The sequence below is a fragment of the Drosophila guanche genome, unplaced genomic scaffold (genome assembly GCF_900245975.1).
Source record: "Drosophila guanche unplaced genomic scaffold, DGUA_6, whole genome shotgun sequence".
Classification (NCBI taxonomy): domain Eukaryota; kingdom Metazoa; phylum Arthropoda; class Insecta; order Diptera; family Drosophilidae; genus Drosophila; species Drosophila guanche.
In genome coordinates, this window is record NW_022995743.1 from 10,826,980 (window position 1) to 10,850,616 (window position 23,637).

Consider the following 23,637-nt stretch of genomic DNA (forward strand, 5'->3'; position numbering starts at 1 on the left):
TGTCATCCAGTCGAGCGGCGGTCTGAGCAAGGACGAAATCGAGAACATGATCAAGAAGGCCGAGGAGTACGCCAGCGCCGACAAGATCAAGCGCGAACTGATCGAGATCGTGAACCAGGGCGAGAGCATAGTGCACGACACTGAGACCAAGATGGAGGAATTCAAGAGCCAGCTGCCCGCCGAGGAGGTAAGCAAAAGCGCAAAACAGGGATCTCTTGTAGGGTTTTCTAACCCGATTTACTTGCAGTGCGAGAAGCTGAAGAAGGAGATTGCCGATCTGCGCACGTTGCTGGCCAACAAGGAAACAGCCGATCTGGAGGAGGTCAGGAAGGCAACCAGCTCGCTGCAGCAGGCCTCACTGAAGCTCTTCGAGATGGCCTACAAGAAGGTAAGCTGTCTGAGCCTATGATCTATGTGCTATCAGTTAATCAATTGACTTTCTTCGGGTAGATGTCCGCTGAGCGCGAGAGCAGTGCTGGTGCCGGATCCACCGAAAGCGCTGGATCCACCGATAGCAGCAGTTCAGGCGATGCATCGGGCGAGAAGAAGAAGGAAGACAAGAACTAAATTAGGCAACCATAGTTATAGTTGTTGTTCCCCCTATTTAATGATAGCCCCTTTTGGATTTCTATTAAGTTTTACGTTTAACATAACTACATCATATTCCTTTTCCAAATCACAAACCACAACCGGCATTTACCCCCAACAAGTGAGACGAAAGCGACGAAACCCAGAAAATGCCATCCATCGATCGATTGCATAAAGTTTTTATTGTTTATTATGGAATCGATCGATGGTGCTGTCTGCGGCGGTGCTGTGTTCCCCGTAAGATTTTGCTTATATTTACGTTTATTCTAACTACCGTCTAGTTGTACGCTAACCGATCACAGCACAAAACACGCGACAGTCTGGTAGGGTCATAGGTCATACTATAAGCTACATTTTGGTACGTTGGTTTCCAGTGGACAACCAACCGACAAGCGACACTGGGTAAAAGCAAATTAAATTTAAATATCGATGTAAACATAAAATAAACAAACAAAACCATACACACACATACAAAACTACGAATTGAAGTGTTTTAATTAATAATACAAATTCTGTACATAAATTCAAAGAAGTCTTAAGCAATGACAAACATAAATAATCTTATAATAATCTTAAATAATCTTCTTGTACAATCGAATACCTAACTTTGATCGCGATTTCTTAGGCTTTACAATGGTTTATTATGTATATGTATATATTATATTTATATGATCTAGATTTATGCTATTTTATCGTTATCGTATGCTAGAATGCTGTCTACATGGCTCCGCTCTGCAGCTTGTAGAGCGTGTAGTAGATTCCGCGATTCTCCAGCAGATTTTTGTGGGAGCCGGACTCACAGACGACGCCGTTGTCAAACACAAAGATCACATCCGAATGGACAACGGTAGACAGTCGATGGGCTATGCTGATCGTGGTGCGACCCTCGGATGCGGCATCCAGCGCATCTTGGACAACCTACCAAAGGATAAAGCAAAGTATTAAGACTACTGAAAGCAGCTGCTGGGTAGACTGAACCAACCTTTTCGCTTTCGGCATCCAGGGCAGAGGTGGCCTCGTCGAGCAGCATGATCTTGGGATTACGGATGAGAGCGCGCGCAATGGCAATGCGCTGCTTCTGACCGCCAGACAGTTGGGCTCCCTTCTCACCCATTCTCGTGTCGTAACCCTAAGGGGGGAGTCACAGATTAGAGACTAATCTTTGGAGGGAAAAGTGGTTTCTTACCAGTGGCAGATTCGTAATGAACTCGTGAATATTGGACTTCTTGCAGGCTGACATGATCTCCTGGTCGGTGACAGATCTCGCATTGTCGCCGTAGGCAATGTTTTCCCGGATGGTGCGATCGAAGAGGATCGGCTCCTGTGACACAATGCCGAGTTGCTGGCGCAGATTCGACATTGAGACATCTCGGATATCATGCTCATCGATGAGCGCGGCGCCCTCGTCCACGTCGTAGAAGCGCTGGATCAGCTGGATGCAGGTGGACTTGCCGCAGCCGGAGGCACCCACCAGGGCCACGTTTTGGCCCTTCTTTACGCCCAGCTCCAGACCCTTGAGCACCTGAATCTCCTTGCGTGTGGGATAGCTAAACTCAACCTTGTCGTAAGTGACATTGCCCTGGCAGTGCCATGGCTCGTGCGACACTCCCGGGCGGTTCACAATCGTTGGCTCGCGACGCAGGAACGTGAAGATTGTCTTGGCGGCAGTGATTCCCTTCTGCATGTTGGGGGCAAAGGCCAGAGCGTTGGCTATCGACGCAGTGCCCATGATCAAGGCCTGGGATACTCTGAAAGGGGAGGTGAACTGTAGGACTGATATTCTCCCTCGATCGGCAGTCTTTCGGGCACTTACTTGAAGACATCCCCGAACTCGATGCCCCGATTGATCACGCACCAGGTGCCGTAGTACATGCAGGCGGCATACGCAAAGAACATGAGGGAGCGGGCAAGGCCATAGACCAGGCCACGGAAGTGGGTGTTTCGCTTGGCTGTCTGTGGGGGGATCGATTAGATGCTGTTCGAGTTGCGCAGGTTTTCGGAGCTACTCACTTCGACGGACGGGACGAGCATGCCGATGTAGGTACGATGGAACATCTCCTCGCGTCCCAGGGAGGCAACGGTGCGAATGTTGGAGACCACCTCGACTGCCAGCTTGGTGCAGTTCTCCATGGTCTTGGCCGTGCCCATGTTCTCCTGGGCCATGATCGTGCGCTGCATGTAGAACGAGATGAGGATGAAGGGCGTGAAGGCGAGAGCGACCAGACCCAGGCTCCACTCGTAGTACATGGACAGACCAATGCCGACGGCCAGTGTGGAAATAGACTGAATGATCGTGCCGATTCTCTGGCCAGTTGCCTGCGTAAATCAATTGAAAAGATAGCCATCAGTTGGGGAATAATTAATTAGTTTAATGGCAAAACGTACGCCTTGGACAGCGGCTGCATCGCCGGAGAGTCTAGCGCAGAGGCTTCCAGTGCCGTTGGCTTTGTCGTCAAACCAGGCCACCTCCTGATTCAGCATCCTCTCGAACATGAGGCCACGCAGGCGCTCCGTAAGTCGCTCGCCGGCAATGCCAAAGAAGTAAATCTGCAGGAAGGTGGCAATGCCCACGACTATGCCGGAAATCAGGAAGTAGAGACTGTACTTATTGCTGTTCTCGCGGACATACTCGTCGTTGTCCTTGACGGACAGCACCTGCAGGATGCTGCCAAAGAGTACGGCAAAGATTGGCATGGCACAGCCCATAATCACGGAGGAGACGCAGCCAACGGTGATCTGTGCCCACTCCGGTCGGTTCATCTTCATCACCTCCGCCATGGGTTTGACTTCGTTGGGGTCCTTCACCTTCTTCTTCTTCTTCTTCTTGTCCTTTGTGACGGCCTCTGGTTCCTGCTCGTCCTCATCCTCCAGCACCTGGATCTCCTCCTCGTCCTCGTCCTTGATGTCGAAATTCTTGTAAATGTCGCCGGTGGGGCTCATCACGGTGTCGTCATCCTCGCCCAGCTGTGTGGTCACCAGATTGAAGTAATGATTCTTCAGCATCATCAGCTCCTGGTGCGTGCCGCTCTCCACCACCTCGCCCTTGTTGATCACCACAATCTTGTCCGCTCGTCGCACCGTCGACAGCCGATGAGCCACAATGATGGTGGTGCGTCCAGCGCTGACCTTCTCCAGGGCAGCCTGCACCTTCGCCTCACTGGCGGTGTCCAGGGCCGAGGTAGCCTCATCCAGCAATAGGATCTCCGGGTCGCGTATCAATGCACGTGCAATGGCAATGCGTTGCTTCTGTCCGCCAGACAACTGTGCTCCCCGCTCGCCCACCAGCGTCTTATAGCCGCGTGGCAGCTTATTGATGAACACAGCCGCATTGGCCGCCTCGGCAGCCGCCTCAATGTCAGCATCGGTGGCGTCTTCGCGCCCATAGCGGATGTTCTCGTAGATGGATGTGGCGAAGAGCACGGGCTCCTGGCCGACGGTTCCGATGCGGGAGCGCAGCCAGTTGATGTCAATGTCCCGCAGGCTGTGGCCGTTGAAGTAGAGATCGCCGGCGGAGGGGTCGTAGAAGCGCTGCAGCAGCTGGATGCACGTGGACTTGCCGCAGCCGGAGGGTCCGACCAGGGCCACTGTCTGACCGCGATGGATCTTCAGGTTGAGACGATTCAAAATGGGAATCTCGCTGCGCGTCGGATACTGGAACTCGACGTCCTTGAACTCGATGGTGGTGAGGGGCTCGTTGAGGCTCTTGCCCTGATGGCCGATGGGATTGATAGTTGGGATCTGTTCGATGATGTGGAAGACCTTGGCGCAGGCGCCTTTGGCAATGCCAAATGCCTCGATATAGGGGGCGGCCATGCCAATATTCATGGATCCCATCATCACGGAGAAGAAGACAGTAATCATGGTGCCGGCGTCGTAGCTGGCGTAATACGGATCGTGGTAGCTCTTGATCACCAGTCCCACGCCATACCAGAAGGCCAGGGCGTACGAGCCGTAGATGAAGAACCAGAGAGTGCCGAATCCGATGCCGGAGAACATGTTGCGCTTGATGTTGAGCAGCTTGGCGGCCACAACACTTTCCTTGTAGGTCGACACCTCTTTGCTCTCTCCCTCGAACGCCTTCACTGTGCGTATACCGGATAGAGCGCCCTCGGCCACGACTGCAGCTCTGGCGTATTGGGTCACCTCTTGCTTGGCCAACCTGGACGTAGCGACCGACACCAGACTCATTGCGACGAAAGTCAGCGGCAGGCTAACCAGGCAAACCAGCGACAGCTGCCAGCCCTTGACAAATGCCAACACCAGGGAGCCCACAAAGGACACAACGTAGTGGACGAACATGACGACCTTTTCGGCGAGGCCATCCTCCATTTTGGACAGATCCCTAAGGGGCAGAGATGAGTTAAGAGGATGGTTTGGTGTATGCTTGGGAAGCCACTTACTCGTTCATGCGACTGGCCACCTCGCCGCTCTGGTTGAAGTCATACCAGCTCATGTCCTGGTTCAGGATGGAGCGGAAGAACTTGGATCGGATGGTCAGAATCTGATTGTGGGCGGCGTAGTTGAAGCAGGTGATGGAGATATAGGAGCACACCAGCATCACAATTCCAATGTAGGTGTTCTGCAGCGAGAACTCGCGCACCTTGTCCAGCAGCAAGTCTCCCTGGTCATCGCCGTCACGCTGGTACGTTCTACCCTCAACTGTGCCGCCTAAATCGATCATGTTCTACAGGAGGAGATGTACATGTAAGAGGGGAAAACTGTAATCACTGCACATTTCACTTACATTTGCCAAGTTGCCGAAGACCAAACTGTTGGCAGGAGTCGTGAGGCCTGTGGCCACGGCAGACAGCAGCCCGATGATGTAGAGTGTGCGATCCTTGGTGGTGGCATAGCGGAACATCTGGAGGTAGCCGACCTGCTTGACATCCTCGTTGTAGGAGCCATCGTCCTTCTTCTCTTCTGCCTCGTCATGATTGGAATTCTTATTCGTCTTGTTGGGTGCACTGCAATAAGGGGCGAGCACGCACGCCAATCATCGGTGAGTATTATAGTTTATCAGTGTTCTATTGACGCCATAACGCCATGAACGTGAACCCAAACCCCAATAGATATAGCCAACCGAGGCACGCCATATGACACCAGTCACTACACAGCCCACATATCAGCGCGCGACTTCTACACATTGGTTTTTCCATTATCAAACAACACAATGAAGATAAGCGCATAGTACGTGTGTGTGTGTGTGTGCATATTTAGTAGTACGTACTATACCTACTATTATCATATTGAGCCCGCAGACCAGACCCTGCGCTATTGTTTTTTTGTTTTCCAAATTTATTGCATTAACCATCGATAAAAGATAAACGAACGAATGTTAGCAACGGCGCAACAGATACTCTACCTTACGAGTTTCTATGTATGTCGGCGAAACGGGTTCTCTTTCTGCAGAAGCGCATTAAAGTGTGTCTGACTCAAGGTGAATTTAGTAATGAGGTGAAATCCGCTTTTCAACTCGCTGCTCCCGGCTCTTGGGGTGTTTGTTTGTTGTTGTTGTTTTATGTATGCCCACTGACAAACCAAGTTGAATATTCTTGGAGTAAGATTAAGGTGGAAAACCTTGCGACAAACGAATGCAATGGATCAATATTAATTTATTTATAACGTCAAGTTTTCTATGTAAATTCCCCTTGCAACGGATTGTCCCCAACAAGAGTAGTTTATTTAAAAAAATGTTAGTAAATTCACCTTGGTTCTCACAAGAGAGCAGAGAATATGTGGTGAAATCACGTAACTTGAGAGCCTGGTAAATTCACTACGTAATGTCACGCCTTCGAAAGGGTATCACAGGCCGTCACTTTAATGTTTATTAGTTTGCAATTAGCAATGTCATCGTTGAAATGCACTTTGCGTAAAAGGTGAAAAAACTCCTTTGCCTTTACATTGTCAACTTCCTGGTGGCAGAGTTAGGAATTGGCTGCAGACAACAACGGCATTGTTATACATATTTCACAGCACAATTTTATAAAAGCATTTCCTTTCTTCCTTGCTTAGAGGGAGGAACTAAACGATCACTCAATTTCTGAATGGGCCACAAGTACTCCCACACCTAATGTTTCTTTAAACATTTAACAATGATTCACATGGGCACTTGTGGAGGAGTAAGTCCTTTGATCTGTGATTTGTTGCAACTTACAAGCTCTTTGAGTCTTTATCCTGATCTTCGAATGCAGATGATCCCAGGACGATGTTTGATTTGTACTGCAAACGCGATTTATCATCGTCCTTGCCGACGACGCCATTCGAGGCGGTCATCCTGGTGTATGTTTCAATGGAAAATTCACACTACCGATCAATATCAATGTTAATACGTTTAAGTTTTCAGAGATGTCCTGGTGGTAGCGGTACCTGGTCAAAAAAGAATACTAAAATGTGTGCACAAGCGCGGGCTTTTATATATGCGGAAAGCGCCGAGCAGGCAAAAGCCGTAGAATCAGGCCTTATCACGTCTGATAGTGCTTATCGACCATGTAAATTGAACAAGTGCCAAATTCTTGAGACTAACGGTGATTCTGGTCTGCTGGTGAAATACCTGCCCAGACACTCAATGGAAATAAATGACCACAGAACGTGAAAGCATTTAATGAGAGGTGCTCCAAATGGAATTTAATAATGTGACGATGGCAGAGGGGGATATCCTCAATGCCAGCTCTTGGCAAATTTCGGTTTTTTAAGTACTCAATGATCTATTGGATATCAGGGGAAACACTATATATACTCGCGTAAATGCCATAAGTCCAATAATTGCACATTGAAGATACGCATACAATCGATCATGGCAAGGCATTTTCCATGGATTGCGCACATTGAGATGAATATTTCATCATCTGGTAGATGTCCTTCTTCCTGACATATCCAAAAGAAAGAACATTGATTCCAAATTGATTTAATGATGCCTATAAAAAGTGTTTTTATATGTACAAAGATAAAGAAGTCTTTGCCGTTTGCCAGATAAGTTAACTCATCTTTATCACCGCACCAGCCTATGAATGTATTATGAGTAAGTGCAACCTCAGCTATGGTATGATGAGAGATGGAGGAGGTAGTGCTGCCGGAGGAGCGGGACCACAAACACACACAAAACTGATTATCTTAACCTTATCGGGGCTTCCTCACGCGCCCAATTAAATTGTTCAAATCGAATTAGATTCGATTAGAGCTCCGACTATGACGTTGAGCGCGTGAGCAAGCCATTGGCATTACCCTGCAGTTTGTACGTGTTCCGTGAATGTCGGTTGGATGGCAATCGCTTGGCAGATATGAAATTAAGCAAATCCAGTAATTTCAATTTATTATTGATTTCGAAAAGAGCCATACACTTGAGACTTCTGATTAATTGCTGCTATCTCTGGCCGACATGGTTTGCAGTGATTCAATTGCCAAACTAGGAAATCCTCATGACCATGCGCAGCGCATCGCGATTGATTTTGGCCTGCTTGAGTATGTGACCCTCCACAAAGATGTCCGACTCGTACTGCAAGTAGTTGACGCACTTGTCCACGTACAGCAGTGACTCCTCCAGCCGCTCCTTCGGCGACAGACTCGTCTCTAGGGACACGCGACGCGTCTGCTCAGCGATGGCAGAGTGCAGCTCAAAGCAGAGCGTGCCGAGTGTGCGTACCTCACCTGGGGGGATAATAAAACAGAACAAAAACACTTGAGATATGGCTGCCCCCTGTGCAATGTCCAATAATGGCACTTACATGGCGCAAGGGTCTCGTATAGCTGAACGAGCTCCGAGGAGAACTGCAGCTTCAGCGCCAACTTATCGTCGGCGAGCACCATCAGCTCCTGCTGATCCTTGGCCAGCAGCTGGACGAGCAGTATCTTCACCTCACTCATGTGAAAGTGACGCGGCGGCAGCCACTTTTCGTAGTGCTTTAGGTATCTGCAGAGGGAAGAGGAATGAGCACGCATTGGCAAACCCTTTCAAACACTGGCAGCATTCACTCACTTTAAGCCGTTTTCCGCAGTCTTCTCCATGGTCTGCAGGTCTTTGCCCGCTCGTTCCAGAATGCGATCTATGTAGTGCCTCTGCACCTGCTTCTGGCACTCGCGGCACCTGGAAAGCAGCAACAAGGCATGAAGATAATTATATAAAATGCAGCTACGGTCACTCACTTCCAGCTGCCATTCCAATCGTCAGACTTGCTGGGCAACATGAGACCATCGCAGCGGCTGTCCTCGCACTTGATGGCGCTGTAGTTGGTGCCTAGCTCCGTGACATCCGCACAGCGTTCGCAGGCGCACTTAAAGAGCTTCGTCTGGACGAGATGACGCTGCCGGTCGGCGGTGCCCCACATGGCGTCCGAGTAGCAGATGCTCAGGTGGGAGTTCTTCTTGATTTCGCGCGGCGCCCACAGGATGCAGTGTCCGTTCTTGTTGAAGCTCTTGGCCAGGTTCGGCATGCAGGAGTGCTCCGTGAAGGAGGCCGTGTAGAAGACAGCAACATGTGGTGGATCTGAGGTGGGAACTTCGTGGCCATTGATCTGCAGGGCGCCCACAGCTTTCATCACTTCCTCCTCGCTAAATCTCTCCGTCTTGAAGAACCTGCAATCGATGGGTTATAGTCTCGGTCAGAGTGCTGCCAACTGACTGCCTACTTGGGTATAAACTGGCCAATGCTGGCGAGATCCGCCTTCCATTGGTTGGAGCCACGCCTGGTGGACTCCAGCGACTCGAGCTCCTGGAACTTACGCGCCTTCTCCGGGCTCGTCTCGCCGATGAGCAGACAGCGCACGGTGCTCACGCAGGTGTACAGCGGATGGGAGCCATTGAATTCGTGCACATTGACCTTTTGGCCCCGCTGCTGGGTGAGCTGACACTCAGCCCGATGCTCCTCGAGCGACTTGCACTCGGGTCCACACAGCGGCCAGCCGCACAGGTCGCAATCGATGTGATCCTCCGGCTCGATGCTGTTCAGGCAGCCCATGCAGACAGGCGGCGTGATCTGTGCTGGTCCCCGCACCAGCGGCGCCTCCTTCAGTATGATCTCGTGCGGCTTTATGTTGCGCGTGGCCACCAAGTGTCGCCCGAGCAGCTCATTGTGGGCAATCTGCAAGTGAAAGTGATTGAGGTTGAGGTTATGTCGTTTGCGGTGGGAAACTTCGGGAAAGTTCTTGCCTTAAACGGATGGCAGCTGGATTTGTGCGCCTTCCAGTCCTGCTTCTGATGCTGCACACTGCAGTAGGACACCTGATTGCAGTTGGAGCACTTGCTCTTGGTCGGCTGCTCGCACACATTGCAGGGATTCATCGCAATGAAGATGCTTTTCCAACGAGAATCTCCAACACACTAACAGCACCCAGCACGTACACACGTATCAGCGCGGTGTGCATCCACACGAGAGGTACACGATTCGCTGGGCCTCTGCCTCTTGAAACTGTGCCGCCGAGCTGTCGGGCAGTCATTAGAAGAGCACATCTGTGTGGAAGAGGGGGGTGCGGGCTCTATAAATAGCCCACTGTGGCACTATGTGGAGTGGACCAATGCACACTCATGTGTGGCTGAGGCAGCCACCCTAAAAGTAGCCTTTGAAACATTACCCAACGTCGCTCGCTGGGCGTGGTTGATGCATGCATAATCTGATTTATTTTCCAAATTCAATTAAATCCTTCAATGTTATGTACAATCGTTTGAGTGCTCTCGTGTAGGCAAGGAGCGGGCTTTGCCTGTTGCCTCTCAATTACAGCTAGTAAAACTAGAAACTTGTATGCGTATTGCAATACTCAATAATCAACTGATAAATACAATTTTTACACAATTTATATAGCCTCCACCCAGCTATACACTGAGGTATATAACACTAATGCCGCTTCGGTTTGCGCCTAAACCTTGATTGTGGCCTGTTTTTGGGCTTGGGAGCTGCTCGCCCCGTCGATCAAATATCAGTCTCGTCCGCGGTGCCATTGGGCTCGCGCACCGTCACAAACTTTTGCAGCGTGACGTTCTCCTTGTTGTTGGCCTTGCTGCCGCCGACACTGTTCCGCCGCTTGCCCTTCTCCCGCGTCTTATCCGGCAAGCCGTTGACCTGGAAATTGTCACTTTGGAATGGTATCGATATTGGTATGCTGTATTCGCTCTGAAATGCTGTGGTTTTCTCCTCTTTCTCCTTTTTCTTTTCCTTCTCTTTATCCTTTTCCCGATGGTCTGCTGCAGCGGGTGGCTCCGCATTGGTATTGGCATTGTAATTTCCTGAAAGTGCAAAACATAAATGAGAAACTACTCTCTGTGGCTGGCGAGGCCTTGACCAACCTTTCGCTCCAAACATGTCCGTGTGCTTGAAGCTGCTGCGATTGCGCTTCCCTCGCTTTCGCATGTTCAGCCGCAAGGCAGTCACGCTGGTTCTGCTGCGCTTCGATTTGGGCGTGTTGTGCTGCTCGGGTATGGGTGTTGTCTCAACAGTTTGCGGTGGCTTTGGCGATGGGCCGGGAACGGGACTCACACTTCGACTGGGTGTGGTGCGGCGTCCTCGGCTGCTTTCGGTGTCGGAATGATTGCCCTGATAGCTTTCGGCCGTAATCTCTTCCTCTTCTGCTTCGGGCTCCTGCGCGTCATAGCACTCGGCATCCTGTTCGATGATTTCGATCTCCTCGTCGCCGTCTTCGTCGTCGGAGAGAGCCTGTCGTAGCAATATCTCGGGTCCGCCGCCATAGATGCCATGCAGAAGCCGCCAAGAGCGTGCATTGAGCTGCGCATAATCGGAGCCGATTCTCACACAGCGAATGGTGCAGTTGCTGTCCGTGGAGGCGCATATGCCATCGTTCTTGATGGGCCCTGGCTCCTTGGAGGTCTTTCCGCGTGTAAAGTTCTGCCAAGAGCGTAGCCAGGGCATGTCAATGGCATAGATGGCAGATGAATCGAACTCGCTTTGGAGCCCATTCAATTTTGTGAACTCGTTGAGCTCATGCTGCTGTCGCCGGCAGAGCGCCTCGGCCGCCCGCTTGCAGATCTCGCACTCAAAGAGAATGTTAACTGGCGGTCCACCGCCAAAGTTTTTGCACAGAAAGTCCCACAGGGGCTGGGAAATGGGCACGGCAATCTGGCTGATCATGGGTATCTTGGAATGTAGGACGCCGCCATGAGGGCAGAGCATTTCCTGGTTATTGATGGGGCCCGGCTCGGAGAAGGTGGCCAGCCGGGAGATCCATTCACGCGTCACGTAGAACTGAATGTCCGAGTCGCAGAGCGGATGCGCATTGGACAGATGTACGGCCTCCTCGCGAATGAGCTTAATCAGTGGATTGTGCTTTTGGTAGAAGAGCACGTAGGCCTGGCAGTTTTGCACCACTTCGGGATTCACCTCGCTCACGAACTGATCGTCGAACTCGTACCAGCGTCCGTTCAGAGCGTTGCGTGCATAGCAGGTGTAGTGGCCACCGCCGACGGTGCCATGGTGGCAGATCACGGACGAAAGATTGTAGATGGGCACCTCGCTCTTGCACAGTTTGTGCACGTACGGCCGCATGTCGAAGCCCTCCAGGGGGAAGTAAACATGCGACGAGATCTTCGAGCTGTAGGAAAGATCGTGTCGGAATCGCTTCAGGTGGATGCACAGCACCTCGGGCAGGTTGAGGACACGCGAGTACTTGATGCCCGTACGCAGTTTGTTGCATCGCGAGCAGCTGGAAGGAAATGCCGACAATTAGGCATCGAATCGAGATAACTGAATGGAGCATACTGTCACCTGTACATGTTGTCGCCCTTGAGCTCATCCGCACTGAAGAAACTGGCCATGCAGTCGTAGAGTGTGACCGAGGGTCCGTACAGCCACGACCGGAACACGCCCCACATCCACGTCAACCAGCCGTCATTGGTTCTGCTCGACGTTTCGGCGGCACTCAGACTCTGGACACTTATGCTGTGCGTCTGGTGCAGCATAGTGAGGAAGTCTCGTGTGGGAATGGGCAGTGAAAGATCCTGGAATGTTTCCTGTCGTGAGGACACGCGATCGCAGGTAAGGCACTGAACAGCGGACAGCAGTTTGCCGTCGAACACGTCGCTGATGATGGAACGAGCTGACTCTACCGGTGGTTTCTGCTCCGGCGATGTTTCACGCTGCTTCTGCTGACGCTGTTGCTGCTGTTGCTTTGGAGCAGACACTGGCATTTGGGTAGTGCTGGAACCCACGGCAGTTCGGCTCGGCGTAACAAAGTATTCGGTGTTCATATGGACTTCCCCCATGAATTCCGACATGCTGCTCTCACACGTTTCATAGTCGCTTTCAGAGTCTGCCGGCGAATGTGATGCGGGCGTCACTTCGTCCTCGTTGTCATCGTCAGTTTCGTTGGGCTGATTATTCTGCTGCTGTGGCGATTGTTGCTGCTGCTGCGGCTGTACAAAAACTTGCTCCGTCAGCTCCTCATGCAGTTGATCCATGAAGCAGCGGAGGAACTCCTGAGTGTCATGCTGCTGGTAGCCACGAAACATCGGATGCACAGACCGTATGCCATACAAAATGCCACGCGGTGCAATGTATTCTGAAAGACAACATTTGGTTATGGCATTTTGATAATTTCAAATACGAAAATCTACCTTTTGGATCTTCCATCTCCGTCCAGATTTCCTGCATCAGGCGCCTGTAGCTCTTGGCCAGCCCTGCTGGCTTGCAGATACGAGCAAGTGCACTCTGATCCGCAATGTACTCCACCAGATCGCTGCAGTTGATGAAGTAGTGCGTCAGAGGCGGCAGATTGCTCAGCGCTTGGATCGCCGAGTTCATGTAGCAAGTGTTGGCAATGTTGTGCAGTCCGACGAGGCCTGTCCCGGACCCGACGACATCCTCCTCCACGCTCTCGTCTCTCTGGGCAAGCGAGCTCAGCGAGCCACTGAAGAGTGCTTCGAGGGAACTCATGTTTCTATCGTGTGAATAGGGGTCATGGTTGGCATCTGCCATGGCGTGTCCGTTTGCGTGCTGGAAGGGCAAAGGACGAACAATTTCACACGCTTGTCAATGAACAAAATCGAAAGTCATGTAATAGAGTTCACTTCTGATTGGTCAAAACAATGCGAACGCAAGGGAGACAGCTCACCTTTTGCGCCAGATCCGACTCCACGGTACGATTATTGCTTTCTTCATGTGTACTTTGCGATTGTGTGTTAAATCCAAAGCTCATTCTATTTATTGGCCTGTTGGTTTCCAAATATATTTGTATATTTTGTAATTTTATTGAGAATTTGGATTTGAGTGGGGGACGGACGAGCAGCAACCGATTGCGCCAATCGATGAGTCGTCGTTGACTATCGCACTCAAAGCGATGCGCAAAATGACTGTGCCGCGTGACAAAAACATGTAATAGTCCCATGCCCGTTGCGTCTGTGAGCAAAAGCGAAACAGGAAGTAATTTAAATATTTGTTTATTTGCGTATTCCACTGCACTTTAAGACCAGCATAGTCTGGCAGCGCATCGACTATGTTACTATCGGTTGCCCCGATACAGTGACTTCATAGAAGGTATATTTGGTATATTTTTAATGGTATCTCTCAAATTCGCGGTCACACTGATACCAATGCACACGAAATGTGTATACAAAGATTCTAATATTAATTTTTCATGTGTGATAACGGCAAAGTGTTTAGATCGAGACCGTTTTATTGACCGCTTAAAGGCAAGCTTCGACCACAGCAATCGCGCAATGGCCAGCATATTATAGTTTTTTCTGCTGCGGCTGCTGTAGGAGGCTCTGCTCTAAAACGGTAACAGCCCTGCCTTTCCATCCCCTTGTGTAACAGCCCTGCCTCCATTGCCTGCTGCAGCTCCTGGCGAGTGCAAAAGTCAAAATAAAAAGGATCAATGTGAATAAGAAATTTGTGAGGCATAAAGTGGTGTTTAACTATGCAACAAAACATTCGATTAAGGTCGTCGGTGCTTATTAGAAAATATTCCAGTTGAACCAGTTGATTTTCCAACGAAAACAGAGGCCCGAAATGCTCACCCATTATAATTATAGTTTTAGCTAATCGCGGACAGTCGTGCTCGGCGACGCGGCTTGTGGGTCAATAGGAAAAGTTGAAAAGCACTCGTGATGACCCTGGAAACGCAGCCCGTTGGTGGCCTGGGCGATGGCAAAATCGCCGGACTGTACGATCTGGAGGAGACACTGGGCTCGGGCCACTTTGCCGTTGTGAAGCTGGCGCGTCACGTGTTCACCGGGGCAAAGGTGGCGGTGAAAGTCGTTGATAAGACAAAGCTGGACGAGGTCTCCAAGACGCACCTGTTCCAGGAAGTGCGGTGAGTATAGTACACACCAAAGGCAGCCAGGAGTGTCGCATCAACTAATGTGCATTGTGTGACCTTGACCCAAAACAGATGCATGAAGCTGGTGCAGCATCCGAATGTGGTGCGATTGTACGAAGTCATTGACACACAGACCAAGCTGTACCTGGTGCTGGAGCTGGGCGACGGTGGAGATTTGTACGATTACATAATGAAGCATGAAGCCGGACTCAGTGAGGAGCTGGCGCGAAAGTATTTCCGTCAAATCCTACGTGCGATCACGTACTGTCATCAGCTCCACGTTGTGCACCGGTGAGTTCGCATCCACGCCCACTGATAATACCAGCCCCCGATCAGCAATTTACGTAACTTTTTGTTTTCGTTTCGTCTCGCGACGCTGCTCGGCACACGCAATCATCACAGGGACTTGAAGCCTGAGAATGTGGTGTTTTTCGAGAAGCTCGGCCTCGTCAAGCTCACCGACTTTGGGTTCAGTAACAAATTCTCGCCCGGCCAAAAACTGGAAACCTTTTGCGGCAGCCTGGCCTACTCGGCTCCAGAGATCTTGCTGGGTGATTCTTACGATGCACCGGCAGTGGGTAAGTGTGTCCACTTCGAGTACAATTGACTCTTGATTTTGATGTTTTTATTTTGTCTTTTAGATATTTGGTCGCTTGGCGTCATTCTGTACATGCTGGTGGTTGGACAGGCGCCATTCGAGAAGGCCAACGACTCGGAGACTCTGACCATGATCATGGATTGCAAGTACACTGTGCCCGCGCACGTTTCGGCCGAGTGCCGCACTCTGATTGCTTCAATGCTGGTGCGGGATCCCAAGAAGCGAGCTACTGTGGAGGAGTTGGCCTCGTCGGACTGGCTAAAGGCAATTGACGAGCCGGACTCGACATCCACTGAGCATTTTCTGCCTTTGGTAAGCCGCGAGCAGCTCAGTGAAGAGGATCATGATTTTATCATACAGAAAATTATCAATGGAAATATTGCGTCCGAGGAGGAGATAGTGCAGTGAGTAGACCACCGCCACAGACCATTTTACGCCTGGTTAACCTTTGATTTTGCTTCCGAATCAGGGCTCTCGACAAGAACAAGTACAATCATATAACGGCCACATACTTTTTGGTGGCTGAAATACTGCTACGAAGGCGGCGAGAGGAGCAGGCACAGAAACAGAAGTAAGTGCTGAATGCCATTCGAAAGGAGCGCACACACAATTAATATTCTTATTTCACAGAGCGGGGAATGCTAGCCGCAAGCCAGTGGGTGAGAAACCCAGTCCCACAGAAGCACCCAAGGTTGTGCCCATCAGCATTAACGTGACACCCGCTGCCCAATTAGCAAACGACGGCGGCAAGCCCGTAAGTTCATACAATATCGATTAGTTTCCTGCCATTAATTACATTCCATTTTGCCCTCGCTTAGGACAAGCGGAGTCGCAAGTGCAGTATTGTGCGGGAGGAGGACGAGGAGGAGTCTGCCAGCGAGGGTTCGGTGGTGGGGAACGAGCTAAAGGTGACAACATCGCGGCTGGAGTCTACTTCTGAGGGACAAGTCAATCGGGCGGTGCAGGAGCGTACGAGCAACGTACTGTCCACTGCACCTGCCACCGTGGGAGTGCCTAGAAATTCACGCACAAAGATTGTCGTTTCCGTAGATGCTACGTTGGCCCATAAGCTCAAGCAAATGGAGAAAAGTGCCAAGATTGACGAAGACACTCTGAGAGGCCTGAAGGAGCTAGAGATTGGCAAGTTAAAGCCGCTGCCGAGCAGCAGCAAGAACCCGGTGCTCAGTCACCGTCGCACAAAACTCAACAAAGGCACACCGTCGTGCAGCAGCTCGGAGGCCTCGGACGATGACACAAAGACGCGAAACAAGAAAAAGATCAATAAATTCGTGGGCGACACTCCCACACGGTTTCGCATGCACCGGCGAGACTCGCACGACGACTCCAGCGACTCGCAGGATCAGCTCTATCCGCCGCCCGGTTCGGCCACCGGTGCGGAAAATTTCATCTCGAAAAGCAGTGGCGTAAGCGGCAAGAAGGAAGGACAAGGACAATGCAAGGAGGTGAGTAAATCCCCCACTGTACTTTTTCCACCAGTACTCAAGATTATTTTCGATTTGCAGCCAAATAAATCTGAAGAAACTCGCAAATCTCACACTCACACACAACAAAAGAATAGAAAACAACCGAAGGACCATGTGGACAAGCATTCCCAAGCTGAGAAGCAGCAATCGGTGGTAATGGAGGGCTCGACAGGCACATCATCGACCAGGAGGCGGCGTATGCGTGAGAGCCAGTCGCTGGATCGCATCACAGAGGCTCAGGAGTACGAGCTGCGTCACCGCAGCTACGCCGACGGCGAGGCGGCTTCCTCATCAGCACAACATATCGATCAAAGATATTCACAATCCATATTAATTACCAGCACATTCTCTGTTGCCGAAACAAAGGAAGAGTACGACGAGGATGAGGAGCCCGAGACGAAGCCCAGGACCGTGGCTGCAGCGGATCCTCATGATGCCAAGGACCAAATCATGAACACATTGAATGCAGCCAAAGCTACGCTTCAACAAGAGCAATATTTTAATAATAACACCAATCTTAGTAGGAACTTTAACAACAACAACAACAAAAACAATAGCCAGAGCAATAGTAGAAGCAACAAAAAGAAATCCAACGAAACACCAAAAGATATTTATAATCTAAACTCAATCGAGGAGATCGATCTGATTTTGGAAGATAAAAGCCTTACCAAAGCAATACACGTTACCGGCTCTAAATGCTTTGTGACCATGAAGAAGATTCGTCGGCTGGGAAAGTACTTTCCCGTTGTGAATTTCTCTTAAAAGATTCGGAAACGGAAACATAAACATAAATAGAAACAGATACAAGTTACTTCATTTGCAAAGTGCATTCTAAATCTAAAAACTCGGTTAAGCGAAATATATTATGTAGCCAATATGCATGTGTTTTAGAGCCCTGCATGAGTCCACAGTATTCATAAATTCACACAGCTATACTCCATGCCCCTTAAATGCGTTCGATTATTACGTAGCCGAATGCAAGCAGTGCGGACTAATGTCAGCATGTGCTGCATTCGCAGGTCTCTAAATTGACTCAAAACATGCAAGGGAAGGAAGAAATCCTCGCCCAGTTCGTTTTGGGCGAGCGATTTGATGTTATGCTAGTTCTAACGGACCGAATCGATTCGGTTAACCGTTCATGCTGGGCTCTAATGTGTATTAATTTAACAAGTAAAGTTACCTTTATCCGAATACAATATATTAGAAATATGCGAGAATATATAAATTTAGTGGTAGCGGCATGTTTTTTTCTGTGGCGGGGGCACTACATTTTCATATGTCTTTGGCAGAAAAGGAATTTTAACATTAATATATGGAGATAGGGTATACAAATGCCCATACTCTATACCTAACAGTTGTCAAGCATCAAATTGTCATTCCCACTCAGTCATTCATACTCCATTCCCACTCACGTTATGTTTTATGCCATTTTTGTTGTTTGACCTTTTCAGTTTTCAACTTCATTTGTAAACATTCCAACCAAAAGAAGTCGTGAAAACTAAGCAATCTTCTTGATAATTGATTGATAAACCGGATAATATTATAGTCTTAGCGCTGAGACGCCTAACTAGCTAGTAATATCAAATAGAACATCAAAATCGAGGAAAATGACTTCAGACTTATGGTATATTTACAGTATATTTTGTAAACTCAAGGGTATATTACCGAGGGACTGTCGGTATATTTAATCGATAGTTCCTCGGTCACATATAAGTTAGCGGCCACACTGTTCGAAGGGAAAATGAATTTTTGCGAAAGGAAAATTGAGTAATTTCCCAATAACAAACAAAAGAATCTGTGTGGCAACTGCATCTTCTATCAGCAATAATGTTGCGCATCTATCAGAACTCTTACCGGTAAGCATGGCTGTGGGTAAAGGCTGCAAAACCTACCATTCGTTGATTTTGGTTTGCCGATTTCGTCATCGCATCGCCCCACTCTTGTGTTCTAGGCGTACCGCAAAAAAGGCTGTTGTCTACTCCACAAAGGTTGCCTGCTGCAATCATTCCACGCTATGCAACATCACCAGCCACCCACGTCGTCCGCCCCACGATCAGCATAGCAGTGGCAGCGGCAACGGGCGCCAGCGTCAGCATGAAGAATTTCTTTTAGCCGGCAATCCAGCGAGGGGCTGGTCGATTCCGCCTCCGTCTCGCGGCTACGGCATGCTGGTGGTGCGCATTCTAAGGGGAGCCCTCAAGCTGCGCTACCTCGTGCTGGGCGGTGCCATTGGCGGAGGCGTGTCCCTGAGCAAGGTGAGTTCATGTTTCCATTAAGTTGTTATATAATGTGCAAAGTGCCAATTTATTAAATTTCGATCTTGCAGAAATACGAGGACTGGAAGGATGGTCTGCCCGACATGAATTGGCTGAAAGACGCCATGCCACAGGGGGAGCGTTGGAGCCAGTTCTCGAAGAATCTCCTCGAGGTCGGTGCTGTGGTGAAGAACGCCATCGATATTGGTGAGTATTGAACTCCCCCCTGCCGTTCTCTGTCTCTCTCTCTCACTTTAAATGGTCATGGTGGGGGAATGCTTCATTGCACAAACTTCACTCGGTTCGATTTGCGTGCTGATTATGATTTCGCACACCTCCATTGCACGTTGAATGTTACTGATATTGGGGTGTTTGTTGCTTGTAGATCCGGAGCTCAAGCAGCTTAGCGAGGATAAGTTATCGGAATGGCGCTCGTGGTTCGACAGTCGCCTGGACGATGCCATCAAAGCGGCTGACTATCAAGGAACCCAAATTGTCGAAAGTAGGTTACAAACACAAACACAGACCTCTAAACCCATTTAAAGTGAGAGAACCCAATCCTTTGTAATCGAAACTTATTGTTTATTCCATTGCAGCCAAAGAGGATCTGACATCCAAGACAACTGTCGCCGCTCTGGGCATCACCACAGACGAGAGTCGCAAGAAGTTTGGTATGCCTGAAACAAAGCTCACACAGAACCAGTCTTTTGTAACGTTCTTTTCACCCACATAGAAAAGATGCAGAACCAGGTGGAAACGCTGCAGACGGAGATCATGAATGTGCAAATCAAATACCAAAAGGAGCTGGAGAAAATGGAGAAGGAGAACCGAGATCTGCGCACCCAATACATACTGCTCAAGACCAACAAGAAGTCCTCAGCGAAGAAGATTAAAAAGTCCCTCATCGACATGTACTCGGAGGTTTTGGATGAGCTGAGCGGCTACGACACGGGCTACACCATGGCGGATCATCTGCCGCGTGTCGTTGTGGTCGGAGATCAGAGCAGCGGCAAGACCTCGGTGCTGGAATCGATAGCCAAGGCGCGTATCTTTCCTCGCGGCAGTGGTGAGATGATGACTCGTGCCCCGGTCAAAGTAACGCTCGCCGAGGGACCCTACCATGTGGCCCAGTTTCGCGACTCGGAGCGGGAATACGATCTGACCAAGGAGTCCGATTTGGCTGATCTGCGCCGTGAGGTGGAGTTCCGCATGCGTGCCTCTGTGCGCGGTGGCAAGACGGTGAGCAATGAGGTCATATCCATGACAGTCAAGGGTCCTGGACTACAGCGCATGGTACTGGTGGATCTGCCAGGCATCATTTCGGTAAGTATTCGCAGCTGCTTATGTTTCTTCAGTCTGTATTTGTTTGTTTCTCTTAGACCATGACGGTGGACATGGCCTCGGACACAAAGGATTCTATTCACCAAATGACAAAGCATTACATGAGCAATCCCAATGCCATTATCCTGTGCATTCAGGATGGATCCGTGGACGCGGAGCGCAGTAATGTCACGGATTTGGTCATGCAATGCGATCCCCTGGGTCGCCGAACCATTTTTGTGCTCACCAAAGTGGACTTGGCCGAGGAGCTGGCCGATCCGGAAAGAATTAGGAAAATACTCTCTGGCAAGCTCTTCCCGATGAAGGCTCTCGGCTACTATGCTGTGGTGACGGGCCGCGGTCGCAAGGATGATAGCATAGAGGCCATTCGTCAGTACGAGGAGGACTTCTTCAAGAACTCCAAGCTCTTCCAGTGAGTAGACAATTGCATGTGGCATGAGGAATGAAGCTAATCTCCCCTCGAACATGCAGTCGTCGCGGCGTTATAATGCCCCACCAGGTGACCAGCCGAAATCTGAGCATGGCCGTCTCGGATCGCTTCTGGAAAATGGTGCGGGAAACCATTGAGCAGCAGGCGGATGCATTTAAGGCAACCAGATTCAATCTGGAAACGGAATGGAAAAATAACTTTCCTAGGTAACAAGGCGACAATTTGCTTCTTTTTACGTTTAACAAAAGCTTTAATTTATATTTAGATTGCGAGAATCTGGACGCGATGAGCTGTTCGACAAGGCCAAAGGGGAAATACTGGACGAGGTGGTGACGCTCTCGCAAATCTCAGCCAAGAAATGGGACGACACACTCACCACAAAGCTGTGGGAGAAGCTCTCGAATTATGTGTTCGAGAACGTTTACCTGCCCGCTGCTCAGTCAGGTTCTCAAAGTAATATTTTGTAGTTTGTAAGCTCCTAAGTTGTAAGCCAACGCCGGTGCCGTCGTCATCGTTAAATCATCATCGTCGGGGGCACGTTCCCCGAATCGTCAGTGTCTGTTTTTGTGTGTGAAGTAGCTGCTGGAGGCAATGTTCCTCTCACGTGTGTGCCTTTGTTTAATTTTTGCCCTGGCGCAGGGAATCACATGCACCGAAAACACTTTCGAGACCGGTTTTAATGCCGCCCAAATTCTCCAAATTGAATCATGCGTATAATTTTACTGTGTACTCCCCAATTTCGAATTCATTAACATCGATTGCTAATCCCAGACTCCCAGGTGGCTGTCATGTGCGATGCCGGAACGCTTGATATGCAAATATTTACGAGCCTCTGTAATGAAACCAGATTTTGGGGAGCCCACAGAACGGGTTACGGCACGGTTAGGCTTTTATTTGCTTTGCATTTTATGAGGGATGCGTTAATTAGTCCAAAAATGAAATCTAATGGCTGTAATCGAAGTCGGATCTTTGTGTGTTTCGAGTGCTTTGTGGCTCTGTTTACCATTCTATCATACTTGTTGTTGCATGTTGCACGCTGCGATAAACTAATTTCTGATCATTGTCCGATCCCTCTTAGATTCCTTCAACACGATGGTGGACATTAAGCTACGACAGTGGGCCGAGCAGGCGCTGCCAGCCAAATCCGTGGAGGCCGGCTGGGAGGCGCTGCAGCAGGAGTTCATTTCGCTGATGGATCACTCCAAGAAGTCCCAGGATCACGATGGCATTTTCGATCAGCTAAAGAGCGCGGTGGTGGACGAGGCCATTCGGCGGCACAGCTGGGAGGACAAGGCCATCGATATGTTGCGTGTGATACAGCTGAACACGCTGGAGGATCGCTTTGTGCACGACAAGGCGGAATGGGATCAAGCGGTGAAGTTCCTGGAGACCTCCGTCACCGCCAAGCTCACGCAAACGGAGGAGACGCTGTCGCAGATGTTCGGACCTGGCCAAATGAAGCGCCTCACCCACTGGCAGTACCTCACGCAGGATCAGCAAAAGAGGCGAAGCGTCAAAAACGAACTAGACAAGATACTCAAGAATGATTCGGTAAGCTAGGAGTACATTAATCTGACATTAACACTGAAATGCACATCCTGTTGTAGAAACATTTGCCCACACTGAGCTACGACGAGCTGACGACGGTGCGCAAGAATGTGCAGCGGGAGAACGTCGATGTGGATACAGACTACATTCGGCAGACATGGTTCCCGGTGTACAGGAAGTAAGTGTTGCGATAATGCTTCGGGCACTTCTTTGAGCCTCATTTATTCCCATTCACATTCCCTCAGACACTTCCTGCATCAGGCACTGCAGCGAGCCAAGGATTGCCGCAAGGCGTACTACCTGTACACACAGCAGGGAGCCGAGTGTGAGGTAAGCAGGAAACAATTCTGACCGCTTTGAGCCACTTTATTTATGTGACAATTCTGCAGATCGCCTGCAGTGATGTTGTGCTCTTCTGGCGCATACAGCAGGTCATCAAGATAACGGGCAATGCACTGCGTCAGCAGGTGATTAACCGCGAGGCGAGGCGACTGGACAAGGAGATCAAGGCGGTGCTGGATGAGTTCAGCGAGGATGACGACAAGAAGGCACATCTGCTGACCGGCAAGCGTGTGCTGCTCGCCGAGGAATTGAGTAAGTAAACTCCATTTCGATTTGGATATTCTCTGATGACTTTTGTTCGTTTCACAGTCAAAGTGCGGCAGATCCAGGAGAAGCTAGAGGAGTTTATCAATTCACTGAATCAGGAGAAGTAGTAGATGGATGCGGTGCCATGACCAAAGACACTGAACCACTCGACGCGTTACTTATTTAATTCAAAATAATTTAAGTTCACATCTAATGGCCTCTTGTTCATAGTCAAAAAATCACGTAATAAACCCACAAGATTGTTAGTTTGTATTATCGAAATAGTTTTTATTATTGTTTTGTTCCCGTACAACCCGGCACTCGTACATCATTCATTTAAATGTAATACAAATAATATGGTTGTAATTGTAGTCGATAGACGTAAACACGTGCTTGAGTATGTAGCAGTCCGTTTCTGTGTCTGTTTCTGTCTGTCTCTCTGCAGGTAGTTTATACATAAGTCTATTTGTTTAGGCGCACAACGGCAGAAGGGCAGGGCAGGGCAGGGCAGGGCACTTGTTCCACTCATCGTTTGTTTATTTGCTTAGTG

The 23,637-nt window shown here is 49.7% G+C and overlaps 6 protein-coding genes across 11 annotated transcripts in view; 3 read left to right on the top strand and 3 right to left on the bottom strand.

Moving 5' to 3' along the window:
• Positions 1–1,059, top strand: part of LOC117592555 (heat shock 70 kDa protein cognate 5) — a 4,026-nt gene extending 2,967 nt beyond the window's left edge. Inside the window, exons 4-6 of the mRNA XM_034286430.1 lie at positions 2–187; positions 248–388; positions 451–1,059. Of these exons, the coding sequence (XP_034142321.1) occupies positions 2–187; positions 248–388; positions 451–567 (444 nt within the window). The 3' untranslated portion in view covers positions 568–1,059. The remainder of the gene's footprint in view (position 1; positions 188–247; positions 389–450) is intronic.
• Positions 1,060–1,065: 6 nt separating this feature from the next.
• Positions 1,066–6,958, bottom strand: LOC117592115 (ATP-dependent translocase ABCB1). Its single transcript, XM_034285653.1, has 9 exons — positions 6,743–6,958; positions 5,333–5,552; positions 4,989–5,272; positions 2,974–4,930; positions 2,599–2,904; positions 2,402–2,541; positions 1,775–2,336; positions 1,571–1,717; positions 1,066–1,506 (listed from the first exon to the last, which is right to left on the bottom strand). Exons 1-9 carry the CDS (start codon positions 6,859–6,861, stop codon positions 1,306–1,308), a joined length of 3,936 nt encoding a protein of 1,311 aa, XP_034141544.1. The 5' UTR covers positions 6,862–6,958; the 3' UTR covers positions 1,066–1,305.
• A 922-nt stretch (positions 6,959–7,880) lies between these two features.
• Positions 7,881–9,967, bottom strand: LOC117592127 (SET domain-containing protein SmydA-8). Its single transcript, XM_034285671.1, has 6 exons — positions 9,730–9,967; positions 9,210–9,661; positions 8,728–9,156; positions 8,561–8,668; positions 8,310–8,494; positions 7,881–8,232 (listed from the first exon to the last, which is right to left on the bottom strand). The coding sequence occupies exons 1-6, from the start codon at positions 9,859–9,861 to the stop codon at positions 7,991–7,993; spliced, it is 1,548 nt and encodes a 515-aa protein (XP_034141562.1). The 5' UTR covers positions 9,862–9,967; the 3' UTR covers positions 7,881–7,990.
• A 211-nt stretch (positions 9,968–10,178) lies between these two features.
• LOC117592118 (ubiquitin carboxyl-terminal hydrolase 20) lies at positions 10,179–13,874 on the bottom strand. The gene is made up of 5 exons (XM_034285656.1): positions 13,638–13,874; positions 13,141–13,519; positions 12,293–13,085; positions 10,861–12,230; positions 10,179–10,800 (listed from the first exon to the last, which is right to left on the bottom strand). The coding sequence occupies exons 1-5, from the start codon at positions 13,719–13,721 to the stop codon at positions 10,487–10,489; spliced, it is 2,940 nt and encodes a 979-aa protein (XP_034141547.1). The 5' UTR covers positions 13,722–13,874; the 3' UTR covers positions 10,179–10,486.
• A 221-nt stretch (positions 13,875–14,095) lies between these two features.
• Positions 14,096–18,160, top strand: LOC117592120 (SNF-related serine/threonine-protein kinase). 3 transcript variants are annotated; one of them, XM_034285664.1, is made up of 10 exons: positions 14,096–14,302; positions 14,557–14,837; positions 14,916–15,134; positions 15,246–15,421; positions 15,485–15,845; positions 15,911–16,012; positions 16,072–16,195; positions 16,260–16,904; positions 16,965–17,729; positions 17,774–17,797. In XM_034285664.1, exons 2-9 carry the CDS (start codon positions 14,632–14,634, stop codon positions 17,685–17,687), a joined length of 2,556 nt encoding a protein of 851 aa, XP_034141555.1. In that variant the 5' UTR covers positions 14,096–14,302; positions 14,557–14,631; the 3' UTR covers positions 17,688–17,729; positions 17,774–17,797. The 3 variants fall into 3 exon arrangements, with proteins under 3 accessions (XP_034141555.1, XP_034141553.1, XP_034141554.1); XM_034285662.1 differs by having other exon boundaries at positions 16,965–18,160; XM_034285663.1 differs by lacking the exon at positions 14,096–14,302 and having other exon boundaries at positions 14,462–14,837; positions 16,965–18,160.
• Positions 18,161–18,623: 463 nt separating this feature from the next.
• On the top strand, positions 18,624–23,369 carry LOC117592119 (dynamin-like 120 kDa protein, mitochondrial). Of its 4 annotated transcripts, none has more exons than XM_034285657.1 (14): positions 18,624–18,781; positions 18,877–19,180; positions 19,252–19,387; positions 19,566–19,682; positions 19,777–19,851; positions 19,914–20,503; positions 20,560–20,933; positions 20,993–21,157; positions 21,217–21,404; positions 22,030–22,502; positions 22,559–22,677; positions 22,745–22,829; positions 22,889–23,093; positions 23,151–23,369. In XM_034285657.1, the coding sequence occupies exons 1-14, from the start codon at positions 18,753–18,755 to the stop codon at positions 23,213–23,215; spliced, it is 2,925 nt and encodes a 974-aa protein (XP_034141548.1). In that variant the 5' UTR covers positions 18,624–18,752; the 3' UTR covers positions 23,216–23,369. The 4 variants fall into 4 exon arrangements, with proteins under 4 accessions (XP_034141548.1, XP_034141549.1, XP_034141550.1 ...); XM_034285658.1 differs by having other exon boundaries at positions 21,217–21,395; XM_034285659.1 differs by lacking the exon at positions 19,566–19,682.
• The last annotated feature ends 268 nt before the right edge of the window (positions 23,370–23,637 follow it).

Bases quoted from the DNA above. Each gene is read 5' to 3' on its own strand.
- LOC117592118 (XM_034285656.1), bottom strand. From the start codon at position 13,721: ATGAGCTTTGGATTTAACACACAATCGCAAAGTACACATGAAGAAAGC. The intron at 13,086-13,140 runs GTAGATTTTCGT...GTTGTCTTTCAG, and splicing joins GGAGATGGAAGATCCAAAAG to AATACATTGCACCGCGTGGC. The intron at 12,231-12,292 runs GTGACAGTATGC...ATTTCCTTCCAG, and splicing joins AAGGGCGACAACATGTACAG to CTGCTCGCGATGCAACAAAC.
- LOC117592127 (XM_034285671.1), bottom strand. From the start codon at position 9,861: ATGAATCCCTGCAATGTGTGCGAGCAGCCGACCAAGAGCAAGTGCTCC. The intron at 9,662-9,729 runs GCAAGAACTTTC...TTTCACTTGCAG, and splicing joins CCAGCTGCCATCCGTTTAAG to ATTGCCCACAATGAGCTGCT. The intron at 8,669-8,727 runs GTGAGTGACCGT...GCTGCTTTCCAG, and splicing joins GATTGGAATGGCAGCTGGAA to GTGCCGCGAGTGCCAGAAGC.
- LOC117592115 (XM_034285653.1), bottom strand. From the start codon at position 6,861: ATGACCGCCTCGAATGGCGTCGTCGGCAAGGACGATGATAAATCGCGT. The intron at 5,273-5,332 runs GTAAGTGAAATG...CTCCTCCTGTAG, and splicing joins TCTTCGGCAACTTGGCAAAT to AACATGATCGATTTAGGCGG. The intron at 1,718-1,774 runs GTAAGAAACCAC...CTCCCCCCTTAG, and splicing joins TCATTACGAATCTGCCACTG to GGTTACGACACGAGAATGGG.
- LOC117592119 (XM_034285657.1), top strand. From the start codon at position 18,753: ATGTTGCGCATCTATCAGAACTCTTACCG. The intron at 19,181-19,251 runs GTGAGTTCATGT...TCGATCTTGCAG, and splicing joins GAGGCGTGTCCCTGAGCAAG to AAATACGAGGACTGGAAGGA. The intron at 19,683-19,776 runs GTAGGTTACAAA...ATTCCATTGCAG, and splicing joins AGGAACCCAAATTGTCGAAA to CCAAAGAGGATCTGACATCC.
- LOC117592120 (XM_034285662.1), top strand. From the start codon at position 14,632: ATGACCCTGGAAACGCAGCCCGTTGGTGGCCTGGGCGATGGCAAAATC. The intron at 15,135-15,245 runs GTGAGTTCGCAT...CAATCATCACAG, and splicing joins CAGCTCCACGTTGTGCACCG to GGACTTGAAGCCTGAGAATG. The intron at 15,422-15,484 runs GTAAGTGTGTCC...TTTGTCTTTTAG, and splicing joins TTACGATGCACCGGCAGTGG to ATATTTGGTCGCTTGGCGTC.